This window comes from Lichenostomus cassidix, chromosome 2 (genome assembly GCF_008360975.1).
Source record: "Lichenostomus cassidix isolate B80296 chromosome 2, HeHo_3.0, whole genome shotgun sequence".
NCBI classification, from domain to species: Eukaryota; Metazoa; Chordata; class Aves; order Passeriformes; family Meliphagidae; genus Lichenostomus; species Lichenostomus cassidix.
This window is the reverse complement of record NC_139482.1, coordinates 31,472,973-31,489,894: the sequence shown is the minus strand read 5'-3', so window position 1 is coordinate 31,489,894 and position 16,922 is coordinate 31,472,973. Positions and strand designations below refer to the sequence as shown.

The window sequence follows — 16,922 nt, the reverse complement described above, 5'->3', positions numbered from 1 at the left end:
TTCTAAAAATACAGTAACAAGAATACAGGGAGGAAAAAGCAGGTGGTGTTACTGAAATATGGATTCTGTAATTCTTACAGAGTGTGAAGGATGGGGTTTTTTTATGATTGCAATATACCAAGTGAGAATTGGATCCTTCTCAAAGCGAGGAATTAATTATGCTGCTTACAAGTTGGAATAATGTGAAGGAGCACCACATGATATTCCTGTTGTGATGCCAGTGCACCTGCACAATGTCTTCTTTTCCACTTCCAGGCTTATTTTAGACAGTGTTTATTTGTGTCTTTTGTGGCTTATAGTAAGATAGAAGTTGCAAGTAAGCATCAGCATAGACAATATCTTGTCTTTTAATAGTGACAAGATATGGGAGGATCATGGTGAGTAGAAGTGGGGTAACCTGTTTCTTGTGGAGATGTTTATTCTGTCTCTGCCCTTCACAGTTCTGGTTCACTGTGAATTTTATAATTTTAAATCCCAGTCTTTATTGATCAGTGGTAAGATTTTGGCATTTGCATTTCCGTCCTGTGAAGACTTATTTGTGATTTTCCTTTCTGACTCCTCAAATATGAATCCTCTCTAATTTCACTGAATGATCAGTTATTCTCATGTAATGTAGAGAAGAGCACAGAAAGTCTGTCTTTTCTTTATGCCATTTTGTATAATTGCATCATGTCTCTTGTAATCTCTCCTTTGTAAGGTAAATAGTCACAGTCTTTTCTGTCTTTTCTGATATTAAAATTTATCCAAATCCTTTATAATTCCTACTACTATTATTGTCTGAATCCCTGCTAACATTGGCGCATTCATTTTTTGAGACTCTTACCAGTGCAACATGTGGCACAGCAGAGATAACGCTGATCTACATTAGTTACCTCCCCTCTGGTCACCATTTTATTTGCCATTTATCCTAATTTCTTTTAACTACAGTTAAGAATTTAATTTAGAAGAGTGGTCTTCCTTGAGAAGTGTTCTGTGACCCTGAGGTGTCTTTACTGAACTGATAAAGTTTGCTTTAAAAGTGTGCATAATTATATTTTCTCCCTCTACTACATGCTGATTTCAATGTTGAGCTCATCATACTGTCTTTTCACCTAGCATTATTTAGGTTTACTTTGACATTCTTCACTGTCATTTTTGGTCTTTCCCAACCCAAATAATTGTGTGTTATCTATAGACTTTGTCCCATATCATTGTTCATCTTCTTTTCGAGATCAAGAATAAATGTAATAAACAACACAGAACCTAGTTTATCAAACCTTTTTCCTGATGTGAAATGGTTATTATTTGGAGACATAAGATAGACTATTCAGATGATTTGATAAATTTGATAAATTCTTTTTATGTAGATTTCAATAGCTAAAAAACTAGATTGCAGCTACTTTTTTTCCCCCCTATACAAAAACCATAACAAAAATAACTCTCTACCAAATTATCTTACAGACCCTGTCCAGAAGAATTTCAAATCCCTATCTGGAAACTCCTTCAAATAAGGTAATTGTGAAGCTTCTTTTGAATTCCGTTTCATCAAACAACATACTAGGAATGTTTTTGCTTTGGTTTAACCTCTTAATCATAGCTTTGAAGACACTTGTGAATGTGACCTGCAGTTAAATCCAGTTAAGAAGTTATCATTTTGTGTGTGTGTGTGTGTGTGTGTTGCCAATCTCGTCTTTCTATTACTGAGTTTGCAAACTGAATTGTTGTTAATTCCTATGTGCACTTGCTTCCCAGTCACTTAAATGATAGCCACTGTTAACTTACTTTTACAATATTTGAGGACTCTGGTTTTGCATGTCACAAGACTTTGCTGTCGCAGGTCTATTCTATATGCCTTAAAAGATTCCTAAACATAGAATACTAAAAAAATCAAAAGATGAAACCAAACAGCATTATTTCCCTTCAAATTAGTGTCACTGCTGTGTTTTGCTGGGACAGTGAGGAAACATCACAATAGAAGCCCAAGACAAATCCTTCAGTAAGGAGTGGTACACAGAGTCTGGGTGGAACATGCTTTTAGAGAAGACTGAGTTGATTTCTGTTTCCATAAACACATCTTCAGCCTTGAGGTGCAAGGTAGAATTCAGATGTGGGCAAATCAGAGGTGTGTTCATTCTGAAAGACCATATCCTTCTGGCAATGCATGGGTGAACTGATCTACAGCTATCATAGGAAACCTCCAAAGGTTCTGGACAAAAAGAAAAGACTATGAAACAGCTTTTCAGTGTGTATTAGGCTTGTAATTAATTATTTAGCTCAACTACATAGGAAGTTATTTTAAACTGTATCTGTGTGATTTTGTGAGTGGTTAATATGTCCCTGCTTTGCTAGAATAACACCTGGTCTCACTTGAACTTGTCTGTTGTTCAAAGGTAAAGCTGATGGATAGTAAAACATCTCCTTTTCTAGGGCAGCAAATCTAAAACCAGCCCAGATCATGGGATATCTGAAACCCATGATACAACTGGCAGAAGCTGTGGTGCATTTCCTATGAGATTTTGGGTGCTTGCTTCTCATTTACCTGGGAAGAAGGCATTGCTCAGAGGCAGGGAGCAGACAGTGGCAAGGCAATTTACTATAGCAGGAATAAATCTCTGTTTGTCACAGTTTTCAATTTCTCTTTTCATTCAGATTTATGGAGAAAGTTCTTCCTGTGCTGGGAGAGCTCTCAGGAACATTTTTACTCTACAAGCTTCTGACCTGATTAAAGACAGGGTGTACCTTACTGGTATTTGCAGGTAAATCAAAATAATTTGTTTTAATCAATTTTATGAGTTTTATTTGCATTTATGTCTGCCCTGATTTGACAAGAGAGTTAATTCTGAGTGAGACATTCTGCGTTTGCCACTAAGAATTGAAAATGCTTTCTTAAAAAAATTATTTAAAGTCTCATGTATCTTAGTATCTTTTCTTACATTACAATGTCAGTTGTCAGAAAGCAGCAGTGGCCTGATTGTACATCCATTAATTCAATTGCTTATGATTTCATATACAATAGTGTTTGTCAGTTATTTTGTTGAAGAGTATTAATTTCAGCCCTGGTTTGGATTTATAAAAGAGCTTAATTGGATTCCAAGATTTAATGACACAATGATTTTTGCATGTAATTTATATAATATTTCTGTAATGATGTGATTTTCCATTTGTGTTGCATTGTAGCACAAATGCTTCCTCATATTTTCAATTATACCAAAATGTGCAGCTCTCTATTATAGCACCATTCATTCACACCTGTATTTAAGAAAAATTCACTACATTTTTTATTATTATTTAAATATGTACATTTACCAATAATATGAAAGATTAAATACATCCTAGAGCAGCACTCAGAGTCTTCCACATGTTTTTTAGCTGTATTGATTATGCCTATGCTCAGAAAGGAAATAAAATCCTGAGGCTAAAAGCTGGATTTTATTTAGCTCTTATGCATCTTTGGATGAACTGTATGCAGCACAAATTAATAAAAATGCTACATATTGCAAAGTATACTACATGAGTCAGGTGTGTAAGGGAACTTGCTCATCTAACATAAGTTCCCTCACTGTAGCCAGAGGGTATCCCCTGAGGCTTGCCAATGTAATTTCTTCCCTTGAAATGAATAGCTGTACAATAATTAGCAGTTGAGACAGAGTTTGCTCTGCTGACCAAAACAGTTGACTTTTGATAGCTTTAAATAATAGCTCTTTATTATAAAGAAATGTTTTAGCATTACTGTAGTTTAAGAAGTGATGTTTGCTTGTTTTCAGGAGAAGCTGTGTTGGATCAGAGCTGGTAGACTGGCTTTTGGAGCAGTGCCCTTTTGTCAAGTGCAGATCTACTGCAGTTGGAGTGTGGCAGCTCCTCCTGGATATGGGCATTATATTATCAGGTCAGTCTTGACAGTGCTGCTAGTGTGAGGTAGGCTGTCCTTTTCTCCTGCATAGGACAAGAGTCATGGTTTTGATTGGAGGAGGGAAAGAGAAAAAAGCACAGATGGACCCAATTTTCTTGCCAGTTCTTTATTTTACTATCTTTCTGGGAGGCTTACCTCTGTGACCTTTCGTTTCATAAGTACCAAAGATCAATCCCCTGTTTTTGGCAATTTTGTTCCTTTTGCTTTTGCAACTGTAATTGCCTATTATCAAGTTGCAGACAGTGTGCGTGTCTTTTCCAGCCTTTTTTTCCCCCCTCAAGCTCTTTTAGGTTTTTCACAATACAGCAGCTGTTTAGTCGCTGCAGATCATGGCTTCACCAGATGACTTCTGTAACTATTAATGATTTTCTTTTCCTCTCTGTTTTCCATAATTTTTGATTACAACGGATAGAGAGGGGATCCAGCTCCCTGAGATGGACTGTCCTTTCTTCCCTGATAAATCCCTTCTTTTTCAGGGAAGACAACTGATGCATCTTCTTATCCAGGTCTAGTCTACAAATCCAGTAGCCCTGAATTTGAGGAGAAGCTGGAATAATGATGGGCTGCATCCCCATTACTAAACTTTGTTTACTAGTGCCTGACCATTAGTGAGAACAGTTTAGAAACCAATGGAAACTGAGACTCAGAAATCTTACAAAAATAGGAAGGTTTTTATCCCCTAATCCTGAACTGATTCAAAAATTGATTAAATACTCTCAGTCTTAATTCTTAATAATATTAAGAATTATGAATTCTCATAATTCAGTCTTAATTCTTGAATTCTTTCAGGATCCTGGACATCTTTAAATTGAGGTTTTGGGGTCTTCCTGTTTGGAAGCACTGAATTAAATTGAGAGGGCAGGATTGTTTCTTTGCTGAGTTTTCAATCCTTTTCCCCTGTGTCATGGTACAACTCAGCATTAAGATCAAATGCAATACAGAATGTGGTAGAAGCATGGAATGTTTACATGGTGAAGATTTAAATGGTATCTAATACTATTTTTTCTAACAGTGGACAGACAACTCTATTTTCAAGACGCTCATGCTTACTACCAGTTCTCAGCGGATGAATGTACCGACCTTTTCTGTGAATTTGAGAAAGAGGAAGCATGGAAGAATGGAGTAAAGCTCCTACTTCAACTACTGCCGCTGTCTCCTCCCAGGATTGACATGTGCAATCTGTGAGTGTGCATATACAGCTGTTTGCAGTTTAGTAATCTGATTATTTTATGGGTGTCTGGCCTTATAATGACACTGTTCACCCCCCAAATCACCTTGCAAATTAGCCAGCTTTCTTTTGGGGCTTGAAAATTTGTAGAGATGTGCTTTTCATCTGAGAAGGTCAATTTGGGTAAAAAAATGGAGGTGCTTGACCTGGGATTTTGAGCATATTGCAATTTTTAGGTGCTAGCTTGCTGCCTCTAGCTTGCTATATGACCTGGGCATGTGATTGGTTTTTTTAATCTCCTCTCACATCTGGAAGTTTGTCATGAATTTGGCAGTTGGCATGCTGTTGTGCTGATTGACTAACAGATCAGATGCCCTTGTGATGTGTCAGGATCAGCTTTCAGATGGATTGACAAGATGGGTGGAAATGTGGTACCTTCAGTCATTTGATTTAAGTTTTCTACTGCATGTTTGCCAGAGTTTGGTAGTCTCACATTATTTTTCCTTTTTCAGAATGTGCCTTTTAAGAGTTTTGCTTCCTATATGTCTCCTCTTTCACCTAACTGTTGGATGTTATCGTACTCTCTGTGCTCATTTGGCTGCATTCTAAGGTTGCCTGTTTAGAATGGCTGAAAGGAAACCATAGTTATTTGTGCCACTGTGAGAGGCCAAAATGAGGAGAAAGGTGTTGGTGAGAGCTCTGGAGGCTCATGACCATTTATACTTTAGTAAATCTGCTGGAGCTGGCCTGAATAGACGAGTTAAATTCTTTCATTGTCCCTAGCATGAAGATCCTCAAACCCAATACTTATGCTTTGGAGAACTGTTTCTCTGGCAGTACTAGAATTTATTCTCTTTGATGCCATAGACAAAACTTTCTTTTGTGAGTACTTTCCTTTCCTACATATTAGCTTTCAAAAATTCTCATTCTTTAAAATTAATGTCTGGTAGAAATATTTTAAAGGAGCACAAAGGCCAAAGACTCTGTAAGCTGTCTCAAACCCAGATTTTTAAATTCAGACATGTTGAGGTGGTAGGAAAAGAAATCCTCAGTAATTTCTCTACATGGTTCAGGGCAGAAACTTGATTTCCTCCCCTATCGCTGACTGCCCTCACCAATCAAATATTGGCAGTTCTGGAGGGGAGCTTCCCTTCAAAATGCATTTATTTGATCAGCCTGAGTGAGTGCAGACAAGTGACAAGAATCCCAAGCTGGCTAGAGCACCAGGACTGAATATGATCTTCTAAGCAGCTGACCCATGTGGGAAAAAATCTTTGACTATTTTTGAAAATAGAAATTCTTTCTTCCAGCTGGCTCTGGTGCTAAACACTTTGTTTGTCCCATAAATATCAGGGCATTTTCATCTTGATTTTAGTGGGAATTGGGATTTTCCTCATCACTGTAAATCAGACCACTTTTCATGGTTCACGTCTACTCATTCAAAGGATTTGAATCAAAAGGACAGGACAGACAGGTCATATTGATGTGTTATGTGAAGGATGCTGGGTAGGAAAATGGATTGAAGGCTTTTTAGGTTCAAGTTTACAGGCTGCTTTACAGTTTTATCATTTCAGTGCAACTGTCATTTCCAGTGGAAGATGATCCTTGTCACATGAATTGAACAATTATTCATTAATGTACATTTCCAGCTCCTTCCTGCTCACATTATTCAAATTTGAGTTGAAGCTGGATTCCTTCTGGGAATATTGTCACAGAAAAAATTGTTTTCTGGAGCTTTTACCTGTCAGATTGTGAGGGTGCTATTTGAAAAAGTATATATTGTAGGAATTGAATTTTAAATAATGGTATACCCTCGAGGGGATGTGATATTAAAGCGGAAGGAGACTTTCCCAGGTTCAAAATTTTTCATGCTTGATGCAAATAATAAACTGCTAAAACACAGTCAGAAAGGGAATAGGTGTGATGAGATGTTTGTTAAAGCTGTCTGACCTGGTAAATGCCATATACTCCTTCTCATGAGGAAAGAGGACAATTCAAAAAACCTTGCCCTGCGGGGTTTGTCTTTTCTTGAATATATAAGCTGTTCTACATACCATTAGAAGCATAGGATTTTTTATAATTTAATATTTTTGTACTCATTTTTCTGTCTTAGGTTTTTTCACAATCTATATTAACTGCATTAATTCTATATGCACACGGGGATAGAGAAATTCTTACCTTATTCATTAGGTTCCCTGCTTTTGATGAAATCAGGAATAACTGCCTGCTTGTGCACCAGAAGGCAACACTGGATGTCTCCTGGTGGTCCCAGAGGACAGATGATCTCTGGCTTATCTGCAAGTGGTGGGCAGCAGCCTTGTGCTTGCCTGGGCTGCTGGGTGCATCAGTGGGTGTCTGAAGTACCATGGTTCTGCTCTCCCAGAAGGAGTCTGTAGACCTAAGCTGGCAGTAGCAGCTCTGGGGACTTCCTTCAGCTGCTGTTCTGGAAGCCTTGTTAAATAAACATGGTGCAGATTTGACTTGCTGTATAGATTTTTGATGGATCTGTATTTGTTTCTGGTCAGTTTTAGTGGTGCTACCAAATAATACTATAGGAAGCTCTACAATGAAAATACTGTTCTGAAATGTGAGATGTGCTTATGGTTCCTGAATAAATACTCCCTGTTGACCATGGTGGAAATTCCCTACATTCAGCGTAACAGTGGTGAGAATTTATAGTGGAAAACAAGTCAGGACATAGCAGCTTTTCAGCAGCTCACAGTAATCTGAAGGCTAATGTTGTTGTGTGTATTCCACAGGACTGAGACCCTGTAAATGTTGTCTGTAAATGAGTTGGGACCAATGAAGAGGTCTCTTGGGGTCATTAAACACCCAGTGTTAATCACAGTCATTTTACTTGAGTAGAAAACAAGTGAATATTGCAATAGCCTGGGAACAAAAAGTCTGAATCGAAAGCTGTGCCATGGATTCCCTTACAGCCCTGAGCAATCACTTCAGCTCTTATCCAGTGCCTCCTGAATTCTTTTCCAGTTACTGCAATGATGTTGTATCAGGTGTTTAATCCCTGTGTGCTTCTATTTCCTTCTTTGTAAATGGGAGTGTTTTTAACAGTTCCCAGAACCACTGGTAACTCAGTGAACATTTCAAGAATGCACTGGGTACCTGAGACTGTTGAAATGTATCCAATAGTACTTTTAAAAATTTTTGGAAGAGATGTTAGCGGAGGTTTTTTTCTTAATCTTACATTGCTTTTTATTTTCAGAAGTGTTGCACTATATTCTCTGTCTTCTGTGCTGAAACAATTTGTATTTTATTGATATCAGAAAAGTAACCATTCTCAAAAGTAATTTGGTTTTAATGCAAATAGCCAGGATGGGATATTGATTTAGTTACTGCCTTATGGAGCTCCTGGAAAGCTTCTGCTGAGCACAAACAGCTCCCGGGTATTGTATGGAGACTGACTTGCCTGCTTGCAAATCTAGGACAAGCATCCCCACATCTTGCCTTGCTTAGCAGACTGAGCCCACAGATCACTGAACTCTATAAGCATTAGTTTACTTGGGCTTTGTAGCTCCTGTTTGGTACCAGCCCTACTAGGTTCCAGCTGTCCACTTTAGGAAAAATTAGGGTGATAACTGTTGCTTTTGTCCATTTTCTTGGGTGTCATAATATACCCTCCCTCTCTGCTTCTGAAGAGCTGACTCTAATTTTTAGTTTATTCATGGTTTCAGAAGTATTGGATACCTATATGCAGATGAATAATGAGAGTATTTTTAAATAGAAGATGAGGTGATAAAGGCCCAAGAAGGAAATAGCTATGCTATGTGCTGTTCTGGGTTTATAGATTGCATCTGTGGCTGTGTCTTCTGCCTCCAATTTAGAAGAATCAGGTCCTAGCCTGGTTCTGAGAGATCAGAAAAGATCAGATGTGCAGAGAAACATCTAAAGAGTTCAGTTATTTTAATCTCATTCCAAATTATAAGGAGAAAACCTGAATAAATCAGTCCTTGTAAATGAAAATTCATTCATTATTTCTTTTCAGCCGTTTTTAACACTTAAAATGTTAAATCACATCTTCTTTGAATAGGAAAGGCAGTTGTGAAAATAATTGTGATTTTTAATCTCAGTTACCATTTCGGTCTGAATACGCTTGCCCCGAAACGGATGCATGTGTCATTCTATGCTTTTTGACCTTAATTTTTTAATCAGGGAATGAAATTTTTGGGCATGGGATGTAAGAACCACAAAATACCAGCTGCAGCTTCCAGATGTGTTGCTAGCTCTCTCCCTAAGGACATCAAGGCATATAAGCAATTAAAAAATTTAGTCAAAGACAGAAGCTTCTGCTAATACCTGGGATTTATGTTTATTACAGCAGCTGCAGTTTTGTGTATCTGTTCAGTTTGCTGGCATGCCACTGCTTCTTGAATACCATGAAAAGTAAAGATGTCAAGGGCATTTTCTTTTACTTTTTCCCATAGTAATAACCCTATCATTTTGGTATAATGCTTCTGATTGTCCATAAAGCTCCTGAAAGGGTTACAGATGTTTTAGTGATGGAAATTAGACTTTTTTAAAGAAAAACACAATCTTATCCTGTACTGTCCACTTTTGTGTGGCTCTTTCCATGTGGGCCAAACTTCTGTGACAGATTCCAGGAGTGTTCTACCTTTACAGCCACACTTTTGAAAAGACACTAAGTCTTTCTTGTGAGTTGCTGTCAAGACAACCTAATAGTGTTCTCAGCTATTGCTTTAGTTTGGCTATTTATGGCTTCTTAAATAAATTATTTTCACTTTAGTTATTTCTTCTGAATATCAAACTTCATGTGTCACATAATTATTTTGATGTTGTCCGTTTTCATCTACAAGAACTTGTATTCCAAAGGTGCTGCTCCACACCTTAACAAAGATGGGTGGTGGGCAGATAGAAAACTCTTTGCTCTGTTCATAGAGTATGTTTTTAGCAAAGAAAAATACACAGTCAAATAAATAACTCTGATCTGGAGGGTCCTCCATTCTTCAGTTTTCCATCATATTTTACAGGTGAAGAATTCTCTTACTGCTTTATGCTGGTCGGATCAAAAGAGTTCTTGACAGCAAGGGACAAAGGGTGTATTCTGTCATTACTGACACGATTAATTATTGTCAAGTTGCAGTCCTCATTTTGATGTGGAATCTCAAAGGCCCTTTTACATTACTGCCTGTGGCTACACAGTTCGTTACTTTCCAGGAATCAAAAGATGTCGAAACAGAATGAAAGAAGTAATAAAATCTTATTTTTATTTTTTAAGGCCTGATCAAAAAATAGAAGATACGGCAGAAACCAATGCTGAAATTCTTGCTCGTCTCACTTCTGCGGTAAGGTCATTGCATCAAAGTTTTAACTGATCATATTTGAAATATTGTCATGTTTTGGATCCTTTCAAATGAAAGACTTAGTCTAAGTGAACAGATGTTTGTATATGAAGACTGTTTTTTTAGTCTCTGGATGGGGGTAGCTTTACTGAGGTCTCCGTGTGCAATTCCAAAGCTATTAAAATCAATCCAAGCAAGGATGGCTGCAGCCTGCTCTCATAATAGATGCTATTCATGGCTCAAAAGATACCAATTTGGAGGACCAAGGTGACTTTTGTGCCATGTGCTTTACACTCAAACCCTCTTGGTCAAGTGTACATTGATGGGAGACAAAGGGAGAGAACAGGCTTCAGCAGCCCTTGTGTAGATTATTATAAACTTCTCAGGAGATCCACCTGGGAAACCTGAGCTTCCCAACTATATTTAGCCTCAGTAAACTTCACCATAATAAGCAATAGCTTATCCTGCCTGAGCTAGACTTTGGTGCATCTTGTAAGATCACTGTGCTAAGAAGCAGACAGACAGGACTTCAGAAAGTCAAGCCAGACCAGAAGAAAGTTAAGCTATACCATGCAATCTGTATGATGGCACAGAGTGCACTCTCAGCAAATTAGCAAGTGATGCAAAACTGGGAGGAATGGTTGGTCACCACCCCTGGAGGTATACCAAAGATGTGTAGATGTGGCACTTGGGGACATGGTTTAGTGGTGGATTTGGCAGTGCTGGGTTAGCAGTTGGATTTGATAATCTTACAGGTCTTTTCCAACCGAAATAATTCTATGATGCTATGGCTGTGCTGCCACTTAGAGGAATCGTGACAGTCTGGAGAGATGGGCCAACAGGAATCTTGGGAAAATCAACAAAGAGCAATGCTATATTGGGTTGGATTGTCTCCAGAGGTGCTTTCCTACCTCTACCATTCTGTGATTGTCCAGTTCTGTGAACACCACATGTAAGCCATGGTATCATCGAAACATGGAATTAGTGTTTTAGTTCTGTTTTTGGCATGTGAAAAAGTACAGAGATGAAAGTGAAGCGACCAAGGAAAGTTGTTTTGAAAAAGGAATGAGGGTAAGAGTTATTTTAAGAAAAGTAAGTAAAGTACGATCTTGAAATTGCTGGAAGATGGAAGGAAAGAAAAATTTCTGCTCTACTTTGTAAGACCAATGTCTTTACAAAAGACATTTTGTAATGTGTTTGGAAAGCCAGTCTGTATACTCAAGCTTATGCAAAAATAACTGAAAACGTATGACATAAGCAAATGCTGTGTTTTATATGTTTTTAATTGCCTCAATATTCAAATTCCTTGTTTTCTCTAACCTTTTTTCTTAACGGAAAATGAAAGGTGAACTCAGAACCTCAGTATACTCCATTTTCAGCTCCATAGACAGCAAAACCAGAAAACAGTAAAATACTTTCTGCAAAGTTATGCTTTTTTTTCAAAAACTTGCATAACTAAAAACTCTATAAAACATTATCCCTCAAAAGCTTTGCCCATCAAAAGTAGAATAATGGGGGGTTTTGGGATGCACTCAACAAAACAAAGTGACCTGATTTTAAGAACTGGATCTAACTCTTGCTGGATACACTTGAGTAATATGCATATCCTTAAACATCTAATTGATAGTGAGCTCAGAGTGTTTCACATCTGCTAGGTCAAACCTGTGAACTACATCCTGAGTCATTCCAGCAGCAGGGCACATGGACAGGGTTTTCTTAAATGAACCATTTTATTCCTGTAGCTAACTAGCTAAAGAAAAATTAGGTAGTTCCGTCTCCAGATGGCCTGAGACCCATCTATTGCCATGGTGATGTCAAGAATCTGATCTTTTCTCCTGCATTTTCTGATTTTCCACAGAACTCTGTGGTGCCTCTCTTAATGATTTTATAATCTACCCCTGGGGAAAAGGCACAAGACCAGAGCAGAATCCTCCAAATTTTAACATCGGTATTATGAACTTTTTCTTTTCATCACTCCAGAATATTACTTTTCCTGCATACAGTATATTGAGACCTAAAGTACTCACTGCAAACTTATGGAAACCTTTTTTATATCCAGAGGAATTTGAATCCTCAGTTCACGCCATTCAACAGAATTCAACATGACTACACAATACCTAGTTTATCTAGGTTCTCTTTTTTCCCCCCCTGTCCTGTTCCGCTCTAAAAGGGGGACTCGGGAAAGATTCTTTTAATGGATTTTTCGGACAAAAAAACCGAAGCACCAACGAAGCAATATTATATCTGAAAACTGTTTATTGGTAAAGAAAGGGTAAGTGTTCCTACCCAAGGGGGACAGGAAAAGGAACAAAGAGGGAAAGAGAGACAGAGAGAGAAAGAGAATACTGGGCAAATCGCTCCCACTGTACCCCGGGAGCCCTGTCAATGAGAGTTTGGCAGATGGAGTGTGCGCTGCGAGCTGCTAGTCTGCGTGGCTCCCGGGGCGAAAGAGCAGAACAGGACTCGAGGCGGGCAGGGTCGGAGCATGGTGGCTGCAGACAGCTCCGGGTTGGGTGCAGGCAGGGTGCAGACAGTTTCGGACTGGATGCAGGCAGGGTGCAGGCTGGGTGCAGGTGGCGACAGCTCCGGGTTGGGTGCAGGCAGGGTGCAGACAGCTCCGGGCTGGGTGCAGGCGGCAGTGGTTCCGGGCTGGGTGCAGGCAGGGTGCTGGCCAGGTGCAGGCAGGGGTGGCTCCGTCGGGCAAACAGCGAGCACGAGGCTGTCCCTCGGGCAAGCAGCAAAGCAGAGCAGGACACGGGCAGACAGGACAGCCAGGAAAAGAACGGACTGCAGGGAGAAAAATGCGAAGGGCGCGAAGGGGGACAGAGCTGACCCTCCGGGCAAACCCCTGCCCCCTCCAAGAAAATGGCCCCAGGGTTGTGACGCAGTTAGCTGCTTTTATATGCTCGGCCCTCCTATAGCGTGCCTTCCCGCGCGGTTTTCCCCGGGCATCCGGGGATCTGATCCACCACCCAGGGTGGGGTCGCTTGCAGAGCCGCGGTAGAAGCTTCGTCTCTCCTGTCCGCTGCCGAGCGAAGCCTCTCGGGGAACAGAGCTGCCAGAATGTTCCGTAAGGTAACTTTTCTTTACCTCATGTATAACATATGTTGAGGCATAAATAAAAATTAGATTGGGCTCTCACACCCCCTTTATTTCCAGCTTCAGAATTTATATTTAAAAAAAAAAAAAAAAGGTACTGTAAGTAGGAGCTGGAGACTGAAAGTGAAGTTCTTAGCCATTACTGGAAATGGGTTCACACTGGCTTCTTGTCTCACTGAATGTTTAGGTATTTTGTACAAAACTAAACCAGTTTTCCTTGAAAAATTCATAATTGAGAGTCCTGTTGATGATACTCTTCCCACCAGTATTTCGGACGTGAGAAAAAACCCCCAAAGTCCCTATTTCCAGCCCAGCACTAAAGCAGTCAAAGATTAGAGTTGCCTTTGAATTGGAGATTCAAATCCCATCTCTGTCTCTCCTGCTTTTCTTCTTGCTTTTCATGGAAGAAAACATTTTTGTTAGGTCAGAAGAAAGTTTCTGTGTCAGCTTTTTTTTTCCAGGGGATTACATTTCAAATTTTCAAACCTAAACTAATTGAGAGGATCCAGCCCAAGCAACATTGGAGGAATCTGTGTGCCTAAAATATAAATCCCTCTTTAAACCTATCAAAATAGGCTTATATCATATGTTCCATTACAATGAGGCACCAGCAGCACCATCAAACTTACATTGTGAAGGCAAGCAGTGCAAGATTCGCAAGCAGTGCAAAATGCCATCGGAAATACGTTCTCATCAAATAATCTTTCTGGTCAGAAATTTTAAAGAAAATGCAATGCTTACTCCTGGGTTTAAGTACACGTTCCAGGGCTGTCATGCATCCCATGTCGTGTCTCAAAGACCAGCTTCATATTCAGTGTTTTGTCTGCTAAAAGCAGAACACATTGGGATAGCTATGCGAGTTTCCACTGCAAAGTTTTTACCTTACCTTGTGATGGAACAGAAGGGAGTATCAGGATGTTAATGGAGTGTATCTGGAAAATAGTTTTCTGGTACTTTAAGGCATCAGCTAATATTACTTTTATTTAGAGCCCATCAAACTATCATAACTTGAGATGCAAAAATGTGAAGTAGACTTTTACTGTTTTTCAGACCCCTGCTGTTTAGAGCCTTCTGTTGCAGGGCTTCATTTTGAGATTCTCTAACAATTGGCATTTTGTCTCTAGATTTGAAATCCTCTTTGGCACAATGGCATCTAGAATACTGTCTTACAAAAAACTACTATGGGCAGAAAAAAGAGAAAAAAAGTAGAGGTGGCATGCACTGTCTGCTAGATGCACTGCTATGTCCACTATGACAAAATGATAAGATTTGTGATAAGAGAAAAGCAGTAGTTGTCATTTACTTTTCAAAAATCTCTATTCTTTGAAGACAAGATTCACCATATAAATGTGCCATTTGTATTTAATCAAGCAGAAATATACCTGGGTATCACTCTGTATGCACATTATTACTCTTTCATATTGCAAAAAGAAAACTGGTTGAGATGTGGTAACGTCCCAACTACCCACTCAAAATGTTCTCTTTCAGACTTTCATAATATTTTTGTAAATATTCTGTGTTGAACTGGCCTTTAAACTGAATCAGTTTTGGCATCTGCAATGCTACTCAAATGGAATACTGTTTGGATAGTGTTAGCTTTGTAACAACAAGCTGTATGTATAAACCATTTTTTTTAAATTTAATATCTCAATATGGTAGGCATAGTTCTTGTTTATATATTTTATTTTGTGCCTGCATTATTATCTTCAATGTGATGTGCAACTATTGATTTTGTCAAGCAGGAAGTAACTGAAATCCTATTAGGAAGAAGTACGATAATGGGTAGCATGTGTGCAGTGAGGAATGAATGTTATACGTGGATTTCCATTGGTGTAATGATGCATAGGAATTGCATGTCCAGCAGGGGTGTCAAGTGCATTTATGCTAAAATAGACAAAAGCATATAGATTATGAAATCTGGGGACACCAGTCAAATCCAGAAGGGTGCTCAGTAGTACCAATTCTTTGTGATTGGAGTGAATCTTATGAGGGGGAGCTCACACTGTCATCATGGAAGCCTTTGATGAAGGAACTTTTGCTTGCTATTAACACTAGAGAAACAGATTTTCCTCCTGCTTTATCTGAAGGATTTTGCTCAGGTTAAGTAAAAGTCCAGCTGCATTCCTGGCACACAGCAACCAATGAGATATTTAGCTTGACGTAGACAAAATGTAGAAAGCCAGCCTTTTTATTGCCTGTGATTTAGCACTATTTTTCGAACTTAAAAAGTGCCACCTTATAAGGAAAATTAATACTGCAAATAGAACTGCAAGATGCCACAATGCTGCCTTTTCTTCTGGAAAGGTGGGTTTTTTCTTTACAGTCTTGGAGAGATTTGCATTTCTTGAATGTTCGATTGGGTTAAGTGGTACATTTGCAATTGTTTCAAGTTTTAGTGTCTCTTAAGGCTAATCTTAAGATCATGTATTTATTAAATTATAAAAGATACAGATGAGTCATCAGTGCATTGTTTCTTACAGTCTTACCTGTGAGACTGGACCAGATTCAAGGCATGGTCAATCAAGAATCATACCTCCTGCTGAGTTTAATGACAGGAGAGGGTCTGAGAAGTGTAGCCATGAAAAGTCGTAGTGTTGTTATTCAGAAACAATTGGGCTTTTATTGAAAATCCCACTCTTAACTGTAGATACGTATTTTATCTCTGATATGTATATGCTGTATGTATTATTATAGTACTAGTGTATAGCAATTGCTGCATGGAAGGACACGAGTTGTTTTTCCGCAGAATAACTGTTCTTTCCCATTTACTTAAGTTTATGCTTACATTATCCATGATTAACATTGCTCCAGACATGGGAATGAGTGTACAGGAAGGAAGGAAGGGAAGGTAATACTGCCAGCTTGCACAATTGTGCTGGAAACAGGATGACATTTAAGAAGACTGTGGCACTGCCTTCATATTTTCCTGCTTGGAATGGCAGAAAACCCCGTCCCTCTCAGTAGGGCAGCATCAAGGAATAGAAAAGATCCTTGTACCTTGCAAGGACAGCAAAAAAATCTTCTTGGTCCTTTGCCACAAAGGAAATAAGGATGCAAGCAGAGGAAGGATGGCCTCTGGTATGACTGCCTTCTGCCACATGCAGAGTGTCCTGCTGGGTGGCTCCTGAGTGTCTGACCAGTGGGTACTGGAGTTGTCATTGTACTGAGAGGCTCTGATTGATTTTGTCTATCTTTCTGCTCAGACCAGTATAGTGTTAACTGTTCATCTTTCACATTGCCAAACTTCTCTTCAGAGCCATGAGAGTGGGATACTGACAGTTGTTAGTAATTGCATTACTTTGGGAATTGTTAGTGGGCTTTGTGCCTTCTGGCTGAACCACATATCTTGTGAATGGTGTTTGAAATGTCACATCTCTCAGAAACTGGATGTCAAACCTTCCACTCTAGAATAGCCTTGAGCCTTGCACAGGTCTGTTAGACAAGATGG

At 39.1% G+C, this 16,922-nt stretch overlaps 1 protein-coding gene across 3 annotated transcripts in view; it reads left to right on the top strand.

The window, feature by feature from the left end:
• Window positions 1-16,922, top strand: part of RAPGEF5 (Rap guanine nucleotide exchange factor 5) — a 205,761-nt gene that overhangs the window by 75,048 nt on the left and 113,791 nt on the right. For all 3 annotated transcript variants that reach the window (XM_085050902.1, XM_085050901.1, XM_085050900.1), the window contains exons 2-6: window positions 1,441-1,491; window positions 2,629-2,735; window positions 3,744-3,865; window positions 4,902-5,070; window positions 10,312-10,378. In XM_085050902.1, coding sequence (XP_084907028.1) covers window positions 1,441-1,491; window positions 2,629-2,735; window positions 3,744-3,865; window positions 4,902-5,070; window positions 10,312-10,378 — 516 coding nt within the window. The remainder of the gene's footprint in view (window positions 1-1,440; window positions 1,492-2,628; window positions 2,736-3,743; window positions 3,866-4,901; window positions 5,071-10,311; window positions 10,379-16,922) is intronic.